Source organism: Artemia sp. Qi Xiang Cuo, chromosome 15 (genome assembly GCF_049724085.1).
Source record: "Artemia sp. Qi Xiang Cuo chromosome 15, ASM4972408v1, whole genome shotgun sequence".
NCBI lineage: Eukaryota > Metazoa > Arthropoda > Branchiopoda > Anostraca > Artemiidae > Artemia > Artemia sp. Qi Xiang Cuo.
Window position 1 is genome coordinate 55,720,726 of NC_142808.1, and position 21,404 is coordinate 55,742,129.

The 21,404-nt window shown below is 34.6% G+C and overlaps 1 protein-coding gene across 1 annotated transcript in view; it reads right to left on the reverse strand.

The window, feature by feature from the left end:
- Positions 1 to 11,199: 11,199 nt before the first annotated feature.
- Positions 11,200 to 21,404, reverse strand: part of LOC148943878 (uncharacterized) — a 404,571-nt gene continuing 394,366 nt past the window's right edge. The window contains exon 7 of the mRNA XM_089101272.1: positions 11,200 to 12,047. Coding sequence (XP_088957398.1) covers positions 11,851 to 12,047 — 197 coding nt within the window. The 3' untranslated portion in view covers positions 11,200 to 11,850. The remainder of the gene's footprint in view (positions 12,048 to 21,404) is intronic.

Sequence of the window (21,404 nt, forward strand, 5' to 3'; positions counted from 1 at the left end):
AATCTTATGTAAGATTTGGCTTAGGTCAAGTTACATTAATTTAGTTTATATATATTAATATTTTAGTACAGATAGTTACATGCTTGAAACCCTTATAATATTCAAAAGAAGAACAATGGTACAGAAACTCAGCAAGATCAATGACAGATCAATGGTAAATTTTAATAAAAACAGAAACTTAGCGAGTTAATTTACGAGAAAGCCTCCAGAGGTAAAGTAAATAAAATCGACATTTAAAATGAATTCAAATAAAAGCCAATAAAATAAACTGAAATAATAATTTAGCCACCAATATTTTTTTTTAGGGCAACAAAATAGATTTAGATGGTTAAAAAGAGGAACAGCTTCTCCCTTGTGCTTTAAGCTCGTAGCAAAAGGCCATAACGGTTTTTTTAGCAGATAAATGTCACTCTTCATTTTTGGCTCAAAGTTACCTACACTTTAATTGTAGCTTTCAAGCAAAGCGCTCGTTGCCAAGGCAAAAATTTCATAAGAGAAAATAACTTGGCTTTGTAATATGGTTCCGCATTAGTCATCAGGCGGGCTGGCAAGATCCAGGCCCATCGATTTGTATGTAATGGGGTGTGTGAATTCAATTTTGGAGTTTCATACAATAGATTGGTCTACGTCACAGAAGGACATAGCCGTGGCAACTATCTCTTTTCATGTGTTTATATATTTTGAAGTTAGTTCGTTTTTAGAATTCAAGGATCATATTGAGAAGCTATAGTGCAGCTATCAACTTTGGTAACAAAAATTGAGTTATTTTGCTAGGACTGCAGTAGATTATTTTCTTCAAACTCGGGCTTGATTTTGACAACGGTTTTGATATTTATCATAACTCCAATATCGACAGAAACGTTCACCTCCCCCCCCCCCAAAGAGGTATTTATAGAAGTATTAGTGGTGACACAGGTCGTGAGACTTTAGGCAAAATAGCCTGCCCCTTAACCCCTCCCCCATAGGTAAAAGACTTTTCATATTTCCACTGGTTTTAATATCAGTGTTGAAGAGCTTATGGAACCTTGTAACACCCATGAACTTTTCATGTATCCTGAGCATTGTACCTTTAAATATTAACCAAGGTTAATGATCATCTACTTGGTCAAGAAATGACCACTCTAAAGCACTTAGATCTCGTCTAACCCGACTGTAAGCAGTACAGTCATGTCAAAGTACTGATTTCCTTAGAAAACAGCTTGAATTGACCTTCAGTAACTATTTGATTCCTTGAGTCAAATAGTGGCTGGGATCCAACAAGTATAAAAGATTTTATAAACAAAATAGCATTCAAAGAACGCAGAAATCTCGTAGTGATTCCTCAAGTTGGAATCCAGGGATCTGCCGAAACCATTGCCTAGTAGTGGAAACTAACAGTCAGATGAAGTAAATATTCTTCTAGGCATTCTAGCACAGGGGCTACAGAATTTTTACTTGAGTACCCATGTCCTTCATCCTACTCTAGGGACGGGAGCTTCAAATCTCAAGCAATAATAAAAATTTTTGAAAACTAGGAAAGGTTATTGATTTCCATTATATAGCTCTTAAAGAAAAGGAAACAACAAAAAGAGAAGACAGAAGACATTTCTTACCTCATACCTTTAACATATGGGCGCTTCCATCTGGATGGATTTAAGGTTGTATAGTCATGATCTATCAGGGCGCCAATAGGCCGTTTGTAGGGCGAATTATATTGATTTTAATGCAACAAGTTGTCTTCAGTTGATGACATATCTAGAGCGTCATATGATTGAAGTGAGCCTGTTCCTTTCAGCAAGGTCCTCTGAAGAGGGGCTCTTGATCTGACTGTAAAATAAACAGAACTTAATTCTTATTTTCGTACTTTAACCAGCTCCTTCCACTGTCAACAGCTCCTTATTGTCATTTTGCACAAAAATATCAACTTCCAAATAAAACGCAATTAAATGCGACATACAAGTTCAACCAAAAGTTATATAATTGCTAATAGGAATAAAACAGAAAGACCCAATTGCTGAGTGATTGGACGATCCACCGTTTTCGTTCTTATGCGTTTTAGGTTTCGATTTGAATCCCCTGCAAGATTTGGCTTGGCTAAAATTAAAAAAATGTTTTGTTTTGGCAAATTGATACTTCAGTACAGATAGCTAAATCTTTAGAAGCCTTTCAAAGCTCTAAAAAAGAGAATATACGACATTTTGATGAGCACAAAAACTAAAATATTTTTTAACATGATTACCACTGTTAAAGATGCTTCAAATGACTATACAACTTGAGTTTATCAAGTTATTTCTAGACATAGTCTCCCGAAGTACAGTGACTAAACTTGAATAATTTTGCCTGTCTCTAACTTACGTTACAAATAAGAATCAAGTAGATTTAAATAATAATTAAGCAGCTACCATTTTCTCATATAGCTTTGAAGTAAGTTCTTCAAAAGAACAGTTCTGTTTTGTGCTTGTTATTAACATGTTGTCGTTTGCCCTTTAATTTCCTTTTAAAAAGTGACAATTTCTTAAAATTATTATTGTTTTCATTAATTACATGTTTCAAAATATTTTATTTTGGGGAATCCTATAATTGCAAAAATCTTCATACAGAGAAAAGAAAATAGTTTTTTAGTCATTATCAAGAAATTATAAAAACAGATATACTAAAGGATATATGGTGATATAGCCATACTTATCCTAGAAATTAAATTTTTTATAATTTAATAATTATGCACCTTCCGTGTCCATAGAAGTTAGAGCAAATTCCTCGGAGTGAGACTCAAGTTTAAATGGTACTGAACTATTGCGGAAAGGACCCAAAAGACTATCTTCAGGTTTTGGAGACAAATTAGAGTTTTGAATATCAAACAGGATCTCACAGTCACTTGGTAAAGAAACTTCAACTACTAAAAGAAAACACAATTGAAAGGGATAACAAATATATTGCACAACGAATAAAGTGACTGACAGAAGTATAATAGCAAGATCCAGTCACTCATAATTGTATGATCTATTTTTTTTATTTTATTTTGGGTTTACATTCGAATCCTATGTAAGGTTGAGTTCAGATTAAAGCTGATATAAGTTTTGTTCAACTCTTGCCCCAGGCTTTGTCAATCCAGAGGGAAAGTTATTTGACCTTTCGACTATTTTAAACAAAATGACTATATATAAAAATAAATTCATCGGGTGCATTTGGGGAAAAGAGGGCACTAGTTGCCCTCAGGTCACTTTTGGAACATAAAAGGGAACTAGAACTTCCGATTTCCAACCGAATTGGCCCCTTTCAAAGTTTTTACAACCATCCCTTTTGTAAAGGGTGTCTGAAAAAAACTTAATAAATAAGTACCTGTAGAAAACTTAGTCTGGGGAGAAAAATACAAAGAAAATGAAAAATAAAACATTAAAATCTTAAGTCTTTTTACTATAATCAATGAAAAAATTTTGCCTCTAGCTGTATTAGTAAAAATGAAATAAAATACATTTTTTATATATTTCCAGTATTATAATGGCAGCATAAATAACTGCAGCCCTCTAAAGAATTAACCACCCCCCATAGAAAAAAAAAAAGTTTAAATAAAAATTGGCAATGTGTGGATGATGCAGGAATGCTAACTACGAGGCATGTTTTGTAAGTATCGTTTTGCGATTCCGCCGCCGCAGCGCTACGGTTGGCGTTCTGTGCACGCGCGCTGGTTATCTACATCCCTTGTCTACGCACTGACGTCATTACAGTCTGATTCTTCATTGTATACGTTGTTTACTGAGTGTTTAAGATGCCTCCGACAATCGTGAGTCCCACCGAATCTGAAGTACGGGCTGTTATTCGATTTCTTAGTGCTAAAGGCGTAAAACTAACCCATATTCGTCGTGAGATCTGTAAAGTTTAAGGACAAAACATTACGAGTGATGGAATGGTGAGGACATGAGGGAGAGCATTTAAAGATGGCCGCACAAATGTGCATGATGAAGAGCGGAGTGGACGTACTTCGGTCTTTAATGAAGAGTCTCTTTAATAAAAATTTGGTGCAGAAAATGGAAGAGAAGTTGAGAGAAAACAAACGCTTTACAATTTCATCAATATTCGGCTGGTTTCCTCAATATTCTCGTAGTGTCTTGCATTGCATTGTGACTGAGAACTTGGATTACCGGAAATTGTGTTCACGTTGGGTTCCAAAAATGTTGACGGATTTGCACAAAACCCAACGTTTAGGCAGTGCATTGACTTTCCTTGAGCGGTACCACAATGAAGGTGAAGATTTTCTAGACCAAATTATTACTGGTGACAAAACATGGGTGGCTGTCACGCCAGAATTAAAACAACAATCCATGGAATAGCGACATTCATCATCACCCAAAAAATTGAAGTTTAAGCAAACATTTTCTGCCTGGAAAATCATGTGCACAGTTTTTTGGGACAAAAAAAGAGTATTGCTAGTGTAGTTTCTGCCTCGTAATGAGACAATCAATGCAGCGTCTTATTGTGAGACATTGAACAATCTGCGTCGTGCAATCCAGAACAAAAGACGTGGCAAGTTGAGTAAGAGTATCGTTTTGCTGCATGACAATGCCCGTCCCCATGCGGCTATTCGGACCAAAGATCTCATCAAATCTTTTAAATGGAAAACTAGATCATCCTCCATACAGCCCTGATCTGGCGCCCAGCAACTACCATGTGTTCCTGCACTTGAAGAACCTGGGTGGTCAGCGTCTTCAAGACGATAACGAAGTCAAAACAGTTGTGATACAGTGGTTAACAAGTCTGGCGGCAGAATTTTATGAGGAGGGTATTCAAAAACCGGTGACACGTTATGATAAGTGCCTCAATACTCACAGAAATTATGTAGAAAAGTAGATTAAGGTACAGGCTTTCATTTAAAAATTAAATTATTGCGATATCTTTGCACGTCTTTTTTTAATTCCAAAACGGTACTTACTTAAAAAATATGCCTCGTATTATATAAATTATTCTTAATATTAAATTCTAATTTAAAAAAAAATTTGTGGAAATTACGGAAATTATCCCAAAACCCCTGAAAAATGACATCAAATCAAACGAGTACATAACTAAAAAGAACATGAATAACAACTTAAACATGGCGAACAAAAGAAAGAGAATATTGGTTCTAGAGTGTCTTTTCTTTTGGTACAGTTGAATCACCCGAATGGTCCTGGTAATATTTCATCTAAGTTTAAAAGCAAAAGAGGCACTAATTATAAAACAGACGTCTTTCCCTCCCGTTGAACTAATCACAAAGGACCCAAGATTACAAAATAACTGAATAATATCCTATAAATTTATATTGTCGTGTTCTGTTTCCCTGACTATATCCTACAATTGCAATAACTACTAATAATAAAGTTAGATAAACTAACTAATAAATAAACTAAAAAATAACTACTACTAACTAATAAAGGTAGATGGCGTTGCACTGTTGAGGCTATGCATGCCATACTACTTTAGTTTAGCTTGTTTGTGTTGGAGATGTAGCTCATCCTGAGTAAAGATCGTTTCAACCCTTTGTGCAGTAACTATAATTCTACATTTATTTATAAAAATGACAGCAAAAGAGGCCGAAGCTAGCCCAAAAAGCTTTCTAAAAAGAAAGCGTTTCAGTTGTGGACCGCTGTCGTCATCTATCATCAAAAATTTAATCACATACCAGATGGCACCATCTATCGTCGAAAATTTAATCGCATACCAACTATACAAACCGAGCAAAAATGTTGCATCAGTTCATCACAAGTCTAAAGCGAAGCGGAGACGGCGTGGGAAACGCGCAGGCAGGAGAGTCCAAGCACGTAGAGAGCGCTGTGTACTTCAAGGTGGTGACCACTGTATACCGGTTTTATCCATAGTTCGGAACAACAACAGAATCAAAAGGCCAAGAGATAACCGATAATTGACACGTGTAGTAACTACAGAGTATTCAGCACCTATGCCAACGCTGAGAACTTACTCTCCTAATAATCCTGTGGACCACCTCCCCCTCCCCTCGAATAGGTCCCCTCCCGAACTGAAACCTGTAACGCTTAATACCCAGACATATATTCCAAACCTGATTCTTTGCAACGTCCGGTCCCTAACTAACAAGGATGATGAATTAGAACTTGTCTTGCGCATAAACTTAGCACCATTAGCAGTAAATATGAATAATGGGATATGACAACCGAAACGGGTGCAATCGAAGGATATCAGAACTTTTTTAATACCAGGCGCGAAAGAGAGGACAACCGACGTGGAGTTGGCGTAGGAATCTATTGCCGCGAAGACTTACCATGCAAACAACTTGGTATCCCCTCAGATTCGTGCCACGAGACAATCTGGCTCTGGTGCAAGCCGAAGGGGCTACAAAGGACTTATTCATGCATCATAATAGCAGCGATATACTATCCAGAAGGTGCGCGTAATAGGCGAGAATTAGTGACGTAATTGCAATATCAAGTTGACAGTTTTCGGAAACAGTACAGCAATCCAGCATTTATAATAGCAGGAGACTACAAATTAACTGACAAAAAATGGATTTCAGGTGTGTTGGACCTTAAACAAGTTGTCGATGTTCCCACTCATGATAGTGGAAGCATACTGGACCCCATACTGACAAATCTCGAAGCGTACTATGAACTGCCATTTTTCTTTGGACTACTTGCAAAATCTGATCACAACATTTTATGCTGGAAGTCGACGAACAGAAACCGTATACCTAAACCAAAAAAGACTAGAATACTGTAAAGACCACTGAGTTAAAGCTCCATACAAGCCTTTGGCAGAGGGGTTGCGAACTTCGATTTTGCTGCAATCTGTGCTATAACTGCCATCGATGAAAAGGTCGAGACACTATATTCGACTCTGCAACAAAAATGCAGCGAATTCATTCCTGTCAAAATGCGCTTGGTCTGTGAAACAGAAAAGCTTTGGCTAAACTCAGAGCTCAAAATAATGATCAAAAAACGATGCAATCTCCATGCCGTGGTAGAAGTATCGGAGGGGAACAAGTCGAGAAACAAAGTCGTTTCAGCCCTCCGTGTATCTAGGAAAAGGTATAAACGGAAAAAAGTAGCTCCACTCTTCAAGTCAGATTACCACAAGTGGCACGATGCGGAAAAAAAGCTTACTGGGAAACAGAAGAAGACTGAAGTATAGATCAGCAACATAGAAGAGGGTTTAATCAGAGCCTCAAATGTTAACAAGTTTTTGAGACAAATTTGCACTTCATACCCCACCATAAGCGACGATAATAGATGAGCAATATCATCAACAGTTGTAGTGCCGATGATATTGTAGAAGTGGCCGAAATATCAGTCTTCCGTAAAATCGAACGACTACGTAACAACTGTGCCACATACCCTGGTGAACTCCCTGTGAAGCTACTGAAAGAGTACTCACCTTTTCTAGCCAAACCCATGGCATCAATCATAAATCAGAGTTTCTCAGAACAATTGTTCCCAAAATTGTAAAAAGCTGCCTATCTGCGGGTCATTCCAAAAGTAAAAGCACCCCAGTCCTGCGACCAGCTGATACCTATATCCATAACTCTCAACATGGCTATAGTAGCCGAAGGTTTTATACACCGTGCCCTAATACAGCAGATTGCACCCTCAATAGACACTTACCAATATGGCTGTATACGAGGCAGTAGCACGGCAATATACCTAGTGCGGATGTACTATTTGATAGTTGAGTGGCTGGACAGCCAAAACAGTGTTATCGATTTACTTTTGGCAGACACCAGGAAAGCATTCGACCTTATAGAGCACCTCATTGCACTAACAAATCTAAAAGAGATGGTAGCTGAGAAAACTTGCTGCTATTAGTGAGATTTTCTGCGAGGGCGACGGTAATCGGTATATCCGTTATTTGCCGGTGATATCCGCCCTGAGTGGACCGAACTTACTTGTGGCTGTCCCCAAGGAACGAAACTAGCTGCCCTTTTATTCCTTGCAGTCATCAATAAAATCCTTGCAGAATTTAAGGAGCGTTTCAAGTTCATTGACGACTTGTCTTTGCTTCTCAAATACATAGTAGAAAACGCAGTAGAAAAACAGCAGTTCGAACCAACACTTTTTTCGGACTTCGTTAACCAGTGTAAATCTTAAAGCCTTCAACTCAACGAGTAGAAATCAAAAGCTCCATACTTCAACCTGCTTAAACGAGATATTACAATACCAGATGTTCCCTTTCCAACTGTTTCGTCCGCGACAATACTAGGCGTGACTTTTACAAGTGATTGCTTGTTTAAACTGCACGTAGACAATATCGTGCGCAAAGGACACTACTCAATCCAAAGTCTAGCGAGTATGCGAAGGCTGGGTTTCTCCGATCGTCAACTCTTACTGGCTTACACGGCATATATCAGGCCAATCCTTGAATATTGTTGTCCTGTCTGGGGTCCCCAAGCAAAAAACACTGCCTACATGTCAGAGGAACTACATGTCAAAGGAAGACGTTCAAAAACGTGCTACTAAAATAATTCTTGGACCCAGGTATGAGAGTTACGAGCATGCCCTTGTGGTTATGAGCTTGCTCACTTTGTTCGCCCGAAGACACGATTTGATAATGAGATTCGGAAAATCACTCATGTCAAAAGAGAAACATCGCTCAATTCTTCCTCCAACCGCAACGACCCCCAAACTCACCAGGAATCAGAACAGACTACAACCCGTCAAGTGCTGAACGAACAGATTTGCAAATTCCTTCGTACCATATTTTTTTAGTGTATTAAATAAGTGATATATTTTTTTTTCTTAAATGACTGAAAAAATAGCATAATTTAGCGTTCAGTTTTGTTTGCTACGAAAGCTATTTGATTAAACGAATACGAATAACAATAACTCATCTCTTGACGGTTGGCCGAAAAAAAAATCTTTGAAAATGTGTCATTTTACATTTGCAAAACTTGCCCTAGCCATCTAAACATTTTTCTCATTAGAGCCCTAACAAGCAAGACTGAACCACACTTTTTGTTGAGCCTACTGTTTGAAATACGGTAAGTCAGTCAGATATCCAATACTATCCTTAGGCAATTTCTCTAGAAAATATCCAGCAGATCTTCAACTGTTTTTTTGGAGCGCCCATACTATAAAACCATATTTGATCACTGTCATTACAGTAGCTTCCAATATTCTAATCGCAGTTAGAGGACTTATTTTCTTATTTTTTAAAACCTTTTCCAACTGTGAAAAACGTCCTAAGCCTTGGCTATTCTACTTTTAACATCTTCATGGTATCCACCGTCTTTACTAATAATACTACCAAGGTAAGTGAAGCTGTCCACTTGATTGATCTTTTCAATACAAAACTTCACCTTTCCATCTCCACTTATTTCTAGCCTTAGCGACGTAGACTCTATAAGCATCTAAAACTTCATTCATTTTGGTCACACTTTCATATAGGATGCTTAAGCCATCAGCACAATCTAAGTGCATGATAATTTTCGGTCCTATTTGATTCCGTGTTCTCTCATTGCCTTTCTTGTGCTCATTAGGGAAAGTCCATCAAAATGTTCCGTGTAAATGGGTATCGATCATAGCAAAGATTGAATTCAATACTTGAGAAGTAATAATTCTATGCGTTAGAAACTTAACCTCAGAGGGATGCTTTGTCATAACTAGGCCTATACAAAAACTTTGCTTCGGTTGCAAACTTTCCTTTGCAAAGTTTCTGTTTCTTGACCCATTGATGCCTTCAACGTTTTTCCTCAGGCAACTTCTTGTAGACCCTGGACTTGGCCTATTTAAGTAAAACCTTTATTTTTGATTGCTTTTTGGAGTCTTCTATTAAACTCCTGACACTAGAACTTTGGATTTATTCTGATAATTTGTTGTTAACCAGGAGCATTCTCTTCAACCTCATGTAGATTTATTTATTCATTTATATTAGTATCTATTGTATGGTTGTCTGCATTTATTGTTTATTTAATTTTTGTTCGTTTTGGGTTTTGCACTTTACTGAAAATTATAAATATTCAAAAAAATACAAATATATAAATGTATATGTATATTAAATTGACAATACACATTCATTTGTATTTTTTTCAGTAAAGTACAAATCATGTTCTGACCTTTGGAAGGAATAGGGGTTTTGAGCCCTACTCATGTTAATTTCTGCTCGATTTGAGTTTGACTCGGTTATTTATTTTAATTTCTGTTGGGTTTGGGTTTTATTTATTTATCGATGCCGATTTGTGATAGTTTCACGCTTAATACATTATTTTATTTTATTTTTGTTCATTTTTAGTTTAATGAAGCTCTTTCTTTTCTTTGACAATCATATTTTGTGGAAAGTTTTTTTTAGTTAATTTCTGTTCGTTTTATTTTGACACGGTCTTTTCAGGGAAAAATAAAATAATACTTTAAATCTTTTCGCTTCTCTAAGACGTTATAGTTTGACCTGCTATTTGTATACTGGAGAAATATTTTCATTGATTTTTAACAACATACACCCTTTTAAAAATCTAGACACAAATAGTAGTGTTTAATTTAGTTTCATACCTCCTCTAGTTGACCTGAAATGGAAAACTTGATACCATTCGCAAAAAAATCTGTTTACTTTCTTTGATAGCTTGGATACACTTACGCTATTTTGATTTGGTTAAATTTAAAGAGCAGAAGTAGCCCCGAAAGTTCTTGGATACTGCTGACACGCCTTATTGGGAATTAGCATTAACACAGTGCATTTTGATTTAATCTTAAGGCAACATTTAGTTTTTAAACATAATGGGCAAATGGGAGGGTGAGCGTGGGAGGAGGCCTAGTTGCCCTCGTTTCGACTATTAAAAATGGCATTAGTCCTTTCTATTTTCAATCGAATGAGCCCTTTTCGAAGTTCCTTCAACAACTCTTTCGATACGAAGTGCCCTGGTCTAAAAAATGCTCTATGCCCTATTTCGGGCGAAGTGCCCTATTTTCGGGAAATATACTTTTAAAGAGCACTTCATAGGTGTAAATATTTAGGTGAAAAAGAAAAAGATAGGCTTTTAGTAACATCAGAAGGCTCCTTTACTCTGTGAATGAAACTTTCCCGAATGGATCTAAAGCCCAAATAACAAGAACGGCAGGAGGAGTTAGAATGAATCTTATATTTCATTCACAATCTTTATTCTCAAATCTTGCTCCACCTATGATTACTTTCCCTTCACGTGACAAATTGGTTCCTTCTCTAAAAAGAGAAGCTAATTTCACAAAACCACCAAAGAGGTTGGATATTATATATTGTTTTAAATTTGGATACAGTAAATGCGAAACATACAGCCATATTACAAATTACTAAGCATTTTAAATAATCATCGTTTCCTATTAATAAAAAAAAAATACACAATAAAAATGAAATGAATGCAAATTAAAATTCAGAAATTACTAAAAAACAAAGAAATGACCAGCAAGATGAATACAAATTACAGTAGAAGTTGAAAACGAACTTAAAAAGTATATGTATTTACATAAGTGAATCAGGTGTTGCTTCAGCTCCAACCGAATAAAGTTTATTACCCACACGTCATTACATCGAAATTACCTTAAATCGCACTTGCTAGCAATGGGATGAAGAAGCCATCATTTTTCTTGGTTTAAACCAAGTCTAAACTCTGTTTTCTTAGTTTAAATTAATTTTATTTAAAAAACAAATAAAATAAATTAAATAACTAAACAAACTTCAGAAATCAAATACAAAAACAAATTTAAAATCATAATAAATATTTTTAAGAATCACACAAAAAAAATATTAGGAATAATATAAATATAAAAAAAACAGTTAAATGTGGTAATCTTTGATCTTAAATTACATACAAATTCAAACGTATAAGGTACTAATTTTTCAGTCATTATTAGCCAATTATAAAAACAGATATACTAAAAGATACATGCTGATATAACTGTTATTATCCTAGAATACAAAATTTGTATATGTTCCTTCCGTGTCCATAGATGTGAACCTCAATTCCTGGGAGCGAGGCTCAAGTTTACATGGTACTGAAATACTGGGGAAAGGACCGAAAAGACCATCTTCAGGTTTTGGAGACAAATTAGAGTTTTGAATGTCAAATAGATTCTCACAGTCACTAGGTAGAGCAACTTCAACTTCTAAAACAAAATACAATTGAAAGGGACAAAAATATGTTGGACAAGGTATAAAATTACTAACAGTTGTGTAATAGCAAAATCCAGTTATTGCATAATTGGATGCTCAATTTTTTATTATTTTGGGTTTACGTTTGGATCATATTTAAGGATGGGTTCAGCTTATAGCCGATATAAGTTTGATTCTTATATATTTAAACTTCAGCACAATGATAGATAAACTTTGAGACTTCAGAAGCCTTTCAAAATTAATAAAAATATAAAAGATTCCACTGAATACCTAAGTCTTTATTTGAATTCCAGCAAAATAGAGGAAAATTGAATAGAAAAAAATCTAAACGAAAATCTTTCAGATATTTTCTCAAATTCGTGACCTATCTTAGACTGTTTTTTCAGGTAAACAAAATCCCAGGGTGGCAATTAAAAACAAAGATGAGCTATTTTGAACAAAACATATATTTCAAAATTTTGATTGGATGTGTTTGGTGAGAAAAGGGCATGAGACGAAGCGTGGGGGGGGGGGGATAGGTGGGTCTAGTCCCCCCCAACAAATTGACGTTTAAAAGTACAGCTAAAAATTTTTATTTTAATCAAATGAGCCCCCTCCAAGGTTTATAAGACCATCCCTTCTAAAAACTTACATGCTAATAATTGGTAACTAGCATAAATTACAGCCCTTGCCCAGAACCTGAGGGGGGAGGGGAGGAATTGTCAACCTTAAAGGCATAGTTATACTGCTTATTGACTATTTTAAACAAAATAGTAATTTCGAATTTTTACTCGAAACCATTAGGGAGGGGGGGGGGGCTGGTTGTCCTCCAATCAATTTTCACTCTCAAAAAGAGAACTAAAACTTTTGATTTCAAATCAAATGAACCACCTTCAAAGTTTATACGACAACACCTACTATAACAATCTTATGTGTAAACAGTGGGCAACTTGCTTAACTTACAACCCTTGCCCCCAGGGCTTAGAGTTTTGTCAACCCAGCGGCATAGTTGTTTGACCTTTTGTCTTTTTGAACCAAATGGCTATCCAAAAATAATCAACCGGATGTATTTGGGGAAAAGCGGTTGGGGGGGGGGGAGACTAGTTGCCTTCATATCACTTTTGAAACTTAAAAAGGGCACTAGATCTTCCGATTCCAATCCAATAAGCCCCTTTCAAATTTCATATGACCACCGCTTTTATATAAGTTGCCTCTGGAAAAAAAAAAACTAAATAAAAAAATTCCTCTTGAAAAAAACGATAAAACATGTCTCTTCACTATAAGCAATGCTATAGGCCTAGCGTTGCTTATGACCGTATGAGTAAAAATTGAATATTTTTTTTTCTTCAGGATGATTATGGGAACAGAAATAACTACGGCCCTGTAAAGAACTAGCAACGGCCCACAGTAACCAACAAAAATAAGATAATCACGTTTAAAAAAAAAAATTGACCATTTGTAGCTGATGCAGGAACACTAACCATTATCTCTTTAAGTGATCAAGTGATTATGTTTATTTTTTTTCCTTTATCCTTATGATATCCTCCCACTCATGACTATAATGGCACTGTGGATTAGAATGGAAATATATTCTTTAAGCTTTATTCCTATTATGACTGAGGAGAGAAAAGAAAATAGACTAAAATATTTCTCAATTCAATCAGTAGCCTCAGTAATCTTTTTAGCAAGTACTCTAAATCAGTCGTTTTCATTTTTAATCCTCCTTGCCTTAAAATATAATTTCAAAAACAAATTTGTACAAATTACAAAAAATATACCAAAATCCCTCAAAAATGTAATCAAATCGAAAAACTACATAACTTAAAAATACCTGAATTACAACTTCGAACTGGCAAACAAAAAAAAGGATATTGGTTGTACAATGGCTTTTAATCTAGTATAGTTGAATATATGGAAAGGTCCATGTTATATTTCATCCAAGTGTTTAAACAGAAGAAGCCTTAATTATAATACAAATGCCCCTGCCCCTCCCGTTGAGGTATTCCCAAAAGACCCAAGGTTACAAAATAACTGAGAAGTAGCCAATAAATTTCTACCGTATACCTTCTGTTTCCTGACAAGATACTACAAGTACTAAAACTACTATTACTAACAATAACTCATTGCAGTACCAAAGCACCTGAGGCAAACAGAGCTACTCAAGCTCGTAACCCATCCCAATCTATTCAAAGTGCCTCTTTACACCCTCCAAGGAAGTTGCCATTTCACTGAAGTTTTTCTTTACGGCATCTTCCTACACCAACCACAGAAAACCTACTTTCCATATAGCCCCTGACGATTGGCTGAAAACGACAGTCTTTGGCAATCCGTCATCTTACATCCGCTTAATGTGCCCTAGCCATCTAAGCCTTTCTCTCATTATAGCCCTAAAAAGCAAGATTGAACCACACTTTTCGTAGAGCCTACTGCTTGAAATATGGTCAGTCAGTCGGGTAACCAAAACAATCAGTAGGAAATTTCTCTAGAAAATATCTAGCAGATCTTCAACCATTTTTTAGAGCGCCCTTACTTCAAACTCATATTTGGCCAAAATCATCACTGTGGTTTCCAATATTCCAATCTTAGTTAGAAGACTTATTTTCCAATTCTTACAAACCTTCTTCAACTGTGAAATAACGCCCTGAGCCTTGGCTATTCTACTTTTAACATCTTCAAGGCACCCACCGTCTTTACTAATAAAACTACCAAGGTAAGTGAAGCTGTCCAATTGATATATCTTTTCATTACCCAGATTCACCTTTTCATCTTCACTTATTTCTAGCCTTAGTGACTTTGACTCTCTAAACCTCTAAAAGTTTATTTATTTTGCTCACACTTTCATAGAGAATGCTAAAGTCATCAACATAATCTAAGTCCAGGAAAATTTTGATTTCGTGTTTTCTCATTGCTTTTTATGTTAAGCTTTGCTATAACTATACAAAAACTTTGCTTGGGTTGCTAAATTTCCATTACAAGGTTTCTGTATATTTACTGTATATATGCTGTATATATGTATTCTGTATATATGTTTCTGTATTATATACTCTTTCTTCGGCTACATCTAAATTCATATCCTTCTAGGTATCTGTGTACGACTTTTTTCATTCCCTAAATTAAGAGTTAAAACGTTATTCCGTAATCACCATTTGAAACTGAGATGGGCCTCCAGCTTTTGAATCCATGTTATCACCTCTGTTGAAGAGGAGAGATATCACCCTTACATTGTCCTCTGGATATCCTTGTTCAACGTAGTGTCTTACTACCAGATTAAAAGGTCGCCAATCTCCAAGAAGAATTCCATTTCCACAGACAGTTCCAATTGGCTCTAAAAGTTTATTTATTTTGTTCACACTTTCATAGAGGATGCTAAAGTCATCAAAATAATCTAAGTCAAGGAAAATTGTCCCGTCCTATTTCATTTCGTGTTTTCTCATTGCCTTTTATGTTAAGCTTTGCCATAACTATACAAAAACTGCTTGGGTTGCTAAATTTCCTTTACAAAGTTTCTGTATATTGACCCATTGATGCCTTCAACGTTTTTCTTCAGGCAATTTCTAGCAGACCCTGGACATGGCCTATTTAAGTAAAACCTTTATTCTTTATAGCTTCATGGAGTCTTCCTATTGACCCTTGAATCCATAATTTTGGATTCATTCTGATGATATGTCCACAACAAGGAGCAATTTCTTCAACCTCATGCAAGTTCAATTTTTTCACTAAATAGCTAGTTCCATTTTTTCCTCCATGTTAAGACTCTCTGCTTCTGCTGGTTGAACATCAATATGTTTTCATAGAGCGAGTTCTTTGCAGATCAACCCTTTAAATATTGAGTTTCGTATGTTATTTTGCAACGATTGAGTTTTGTGCAGTGTAAATATTTTGTGTCTAAGTTTCCGATTACGTTTTACCTTGATTGAACTTAACGGGCAATAGCTTTTCCATTGTTCCTAACAATCTATAATTGGGTAATAAACACTATATTTAAAAGAAAACACTTTGTTTTAGTTAGGTTCTGGATATTCTTTTTAAAAGTAATGCTCCACTTTATTCAATATTTTGGGAATAGGAACAGACAGGAGACAAATTCCTGTCCAAAACTGTTCAGGAACGGTACAACAATATCAGGCTTAGGCCTAAAATAGATTATGTACCAGCAGAGCCTGGTAGTGATTGGTACAGTGTCCTCAGATTTTTTCACTATAAACACTTTGGATATAAAAGTTGAATAGATACTAATGTATGTTAGAGTTTATCTTTGGTGAAGGGAGGGATTATTGTGGCTAAACATTTATGACAGCATGTTTTTTTTTGTTTTGTTTTAAAGGGGCTGACTTATTTTTTTAAAGAAATTTTTTTTCCCATAATCTTCAAACCCATCAAGAGAACATCTGTTTGATAAAATTAAATTATTATTATGATCGATGTCAAAGTAAAAAAAAAAAAAAAAAAAAAAAAAAAAAAAAAAGTAAATGAAGTAAAATTTTCTTTTTAAAAAATACAAGCCACACATAATCTGCATTCATTTAATGTAATTCCCCATTTCATATAAGTCAAGTTGAACGCATAGATACATCAATGAAAGCTTAAGAATACCTTAGATTTTAGGGTGACAAATATCATATAAAACACGGGCAAAGAAATATGTAGAAGCAATAAATGTTTCCATTTAGATTAAGACATTTTGATGAAAATTTAGCTAAAAGTTCCTTGTCTTGACCAAATTAAGATTCCTTTACCATATCTTATTAATCTTCCTTGAATTTTTTTGAAGCTACTATATGGCATTGTTTTTTGTTGTTTTTTTTGCAAATTTTGTTGAGCCAATGAGAAGCTATCCAAGCAAACCATTTTGAAAAAACGTATCATACATTGAAGACAAGTGATAGCAGTTTGTTTCCAAGATAAAAATTCTGCCTGCCCTATGACTAACTTAGCTGGTAATATTTTTTTTTATTATTTATTTATTTAATACCTGCACACTAGAAAAAGAGAGAGGCCATTCTTCTGCTAATGGGCAGAATCTGAAAAAATATTTCAGTTTAATGATTTCTTTAGCTTCTAATATCTAATGGAACAATATTTGCCTAAAGTAATTCCATCAAATTATTAATTGGTTAATTTAACAAAGAATGATAACTTATTTAAAACCTACTTTTGTCCAGAATTAACTTCAATTACTCATCTCAATTCTATTCCCCCTTAGCTCTTAAGGGTTAGTTCCAATTGTGTATGGCCTTGCATAAATTGTTTTTTCGTTTTACTGAAAAGAACAAGATTAGCAATCTTGTTGAAAAATATAAAAATTTATCAAAGCAGTTTTTGGTTTATTTCAAAAATTTAGTTGGATAACAGACCATTTTTAATTACAGAAGATACAAATGGGGTGATGACTTCCACTACATTTGGAATTTGAGGCAGATCCATAATGGAATCTCAATACAGAGATAATGCCAATTATGAAACGTATAATACAATCAATAACATTTGGATGTTGTACGCCAGTTTTACGCAGGACAATAGAAGCAAAAAGCTCCTAGAAACAGACAAGCTATTAAGACACATATGAAGCAGTGTAAAAACAATTTTTCTTAATACACTTTCAAGCTTAGGTTCACCTCCCTCAGCAATCAAAAACATTAGGTATATGATTAAACTTCATTTCTATTTTTTGAAACTGAGATGTTGAACTTAAAAACAGTTTTTTTTTTAAACTGTTCTAGCATGGAAAAACTTATGTGCTAGATAATTGATATTTTCGCAATCTGAACTAAAGCTAAAACAAAGGCAGAGGAGCAAGTTTGGTAGCTGGTTAAGCTGCTTTGCCAATGAACACAGTTCAAAATGGGAGGCTTTTTCCTCTTTCTTTTTCTAGATGAGGTAACAAAAAATGGAAAATTGTGTATTTGAAATTTGATTCTGAACCAATTTCCACAGGAAGATTGTCGAATCTAGGTTATCTTAAACTTTAAAATGGCACACTTTCTCCATCAAATTCAAAATCTAAACTAGGACCCACGAAATTCTAATCTAAACTAGGACCCACGAAAAACCCTACTCATACTTGAAAAACCTGCAGAATTGATGCAATGATAGGTTAATGATGGTTTCAATACTTAAAACCCTATTGTTAATAAAACTTAAAATATAGTTTACTGCTGACTTCAAATCAACTTGAGAGTCAAGCTGATGAAAGCGACTATTCAGTAAATAATTTTAATATGTAGCATATGGTTGATCACTAATGATTTTAGAGAGCCTTATTTGTCCTCTTGGCTAAAATGTTGTCGCTTAGTTAACTATTGCAGGAAAAAACTAACTTTAGTCTTTACCAAAAGTAGTAACAATTTTGGCTACACTAATTATATATTTTCAAGAGTCCACATATAGTTATTCCTACAAGCAAGGCTTACAAAATGCTATAATGTTGTATCTAAAAGCAGATCCAAAAAGAAATTAATTATTTAGCTTATAAAATATATTTAAAAAAGTCAACCTAGACAACAAGACAATAAAGTCTTCTTTTAAAATATTGCAGGGTAATTTGCTATTTCTGGAAAAAATGTTCATATAGAAAGTAAAATTAAAGGAATCTGTGAAAATTTTCTGGATAGGGCAGTCCCTAAAAATATTCTAGTATATCTGCTAGGAAAATATTAAAAATCATCTCAAAAGAAGTCTCATTGAATAATTTGCCAGCTTTTAAAGTTTCCTATTGTGCTCAATGCATTGATTGAAACAATTGCCAAGAGATTATGGGTTTCCTTTGTTTTAAATTAGCCTTTCGTTTACTTTTCAAACTGTTGACACATCTTAGATCCTTTTTAATTTTTCCAAAATTGCTTGAAAAGCTTCCTGTAGTGCTAACAAATTTTTGCTAATGAACCCTTTGTCTTTGAGACTGTCAGCCGACGCTGAGACTCGTAAAATGACAATTTTGGTATTGAATATCTTTGAATTACGGGAAAAATCGAATATCTAACATGACAAATTTGAAGGGCTTTGCAAAGTTGTAGGCCTGAGTGGTGATATACCCATACCACGTTACATGAAAGTTTGCTGGAACAAAACACAAACCATAATTAGGTCCTCCCTCCAGAGAAAGTCTGCCCTTCAGAAACATTACGACCTTAATTTTCGAGTTATTGCGATCAGAGAACTGGAACTGTCTGAGCAGGAATGGTTGATTCTTCTGAATCAAAATGTAGTTCAACTACATTTAGTTTTAACAGCAAAACAGCTGTTATTCTTATAAAAACAGCTGTTTTCTGTTTTTCCAAAAAAAAAAACAGAACAGAAAGCAGAAACCAGTCACCTGCTCTTGATAGACCTTTTTTGTATTTCCGTTCTGTTTTTGTATCATCTGTTTTAATCCATTCTGAAAAACAGAAACAGTGCCAAGGCTTAATTTAAATATTTAACATAAGGTTGATCACATATGAGTTTAGAGAACTTTATTAGTCTTCTTAGCTACTATGCTGTTACTTAGTTTAGTACTGCCAGAACAAAACTAACTTTAGTCTTCATCAAAAGTAGTTGAAACTTGGGCTACACTAGTCACATATTTCCAAGAGTCCATTTATAGCTATTCCTACTGGCAAGGAATACAAAACGCAGCTATAATGAATCCAAAACTAGATATATACAACAATCAATTATTTAGCTTATAAAATATATATAAAAAAAAAACAGCCCTGACAGGAAAATAATTGACATCTAATTTTAAAATACTTCAGGGTGAATTGCCATTTTTGGGCAACACATTCATATAGAAAACAAAATTAAAGGAATTAGAGAAAAAATTGTTGGACTAATAAGTCTCTTATCCTCTAATATCTGCTAAAATAGTTTCCCTAAAATAGCCTGCTTCTTATATCTGAATCCAATGTTTAATTTGTTTAAGTAAGAAGTGACTCATCATAATAGTAACTGTAACTCTAAACAAAAGAACTTTGGCAACAATAAATGATAAAAAAATTATTTTACTGCTGACTCCAAATATATAAAAGTGATGAAGTTTCATGTTACCCATCAAAAGCCACAAGTCTGAGAAAATTTGCTTGAATTTCAAAAAAGGAGGGAGACACATGGAAAAATACAAGTATTCTTAATAAAATTATACTATAAGAAAATCAAACTCTAAGGGATTCAAGATTCTATCTACAAAAGTTGGAATTTTTTTCAGAGAAAATATCACAGATGGGCTTTTATTTGCTTTCAATTTTTTTTTTTTTTTTAATTGAGGATTGTGTTATACCAATGGTCCAAAAGATAGGGAGAGGATGAACTCAAACAGAGTACTAAACTCAAATCACTAGTTGAAAACACGACCTACAACTAAATAAAAAAAAATTTTCAACTAAAAGTATGAGAGCGGCTGCCCCCTCCTCAATACATTGTTTTTATACAAGAAGCACAACTTTTATCCCAATTCTTTAAGAGCAACTTCTGAAACACAAAATCTGTTTTATAGGAATAAGAAACCTTTTGAAAGTATTTAAAAACTTTAGGATGAATATATTGAGAATGGGGCAGCCCTCAACATATGAAGATTATTTCTGTTTGTTCAAGTTTTAGTGTTGCTTCTTACTTTAAGTTGAAAATTCTTTTTTATCTAATTTGAAAATGATTGAAATTATATTTTAAAACCATTCATAACCAGGCCTAAATTAGCTTAAAGATATAGCAAAGTACTATAGACAGGTTAAGGGATGAAGACAGAGACACAATTGCAATCACAAGTTCAACTTGTATTCACAAGTTCAATTCCAATAATAGTAGAAACTATAAATTCTGCTTTACTGCATTATCTAGTTTATGAATATATCACCCTAAACACTCCAACAGTGATTAAATTTGTTAGGGAAATTCTCTCTCTTGTTTCTCTAACAATGTTAGTTACTCTCCTATTCTAAACAGCATAAACATGCTTGATGGGAAAATCGTTAGCTAGAGGTTTTGATAAATTTTGAGATGATTCCCAAACTTAGCTGGGGACACAGTGAAAAAACTATTTGATACTTTTTCTGGATAAATAGCCTATATTCCCGTCACAAATGAGTCGAATTTAAGTTGCTTAAATCATTGTAAGAAAAACACTCAGCTCCTGATGCTACTTAACAAAAGTTTTAAAAATACAAGTAATGCCACAGCATCCTGTATCTTATTCTCCTTTCTATTACAAGTCTTATTTTAACAATACATACCCTCTCGCCTCTGCTGATCAAATCCTGTAATACATTATATATTCAGTGTTAAAACAATTTTCTGCACTGACCTCATGACACTTGGGAAAATAATTTTGGCTAAGTACCTACATTGGAGTTGTTGAAACTAGACATCACTTTATCGTTCACAGAAGGCAATAAAATTAC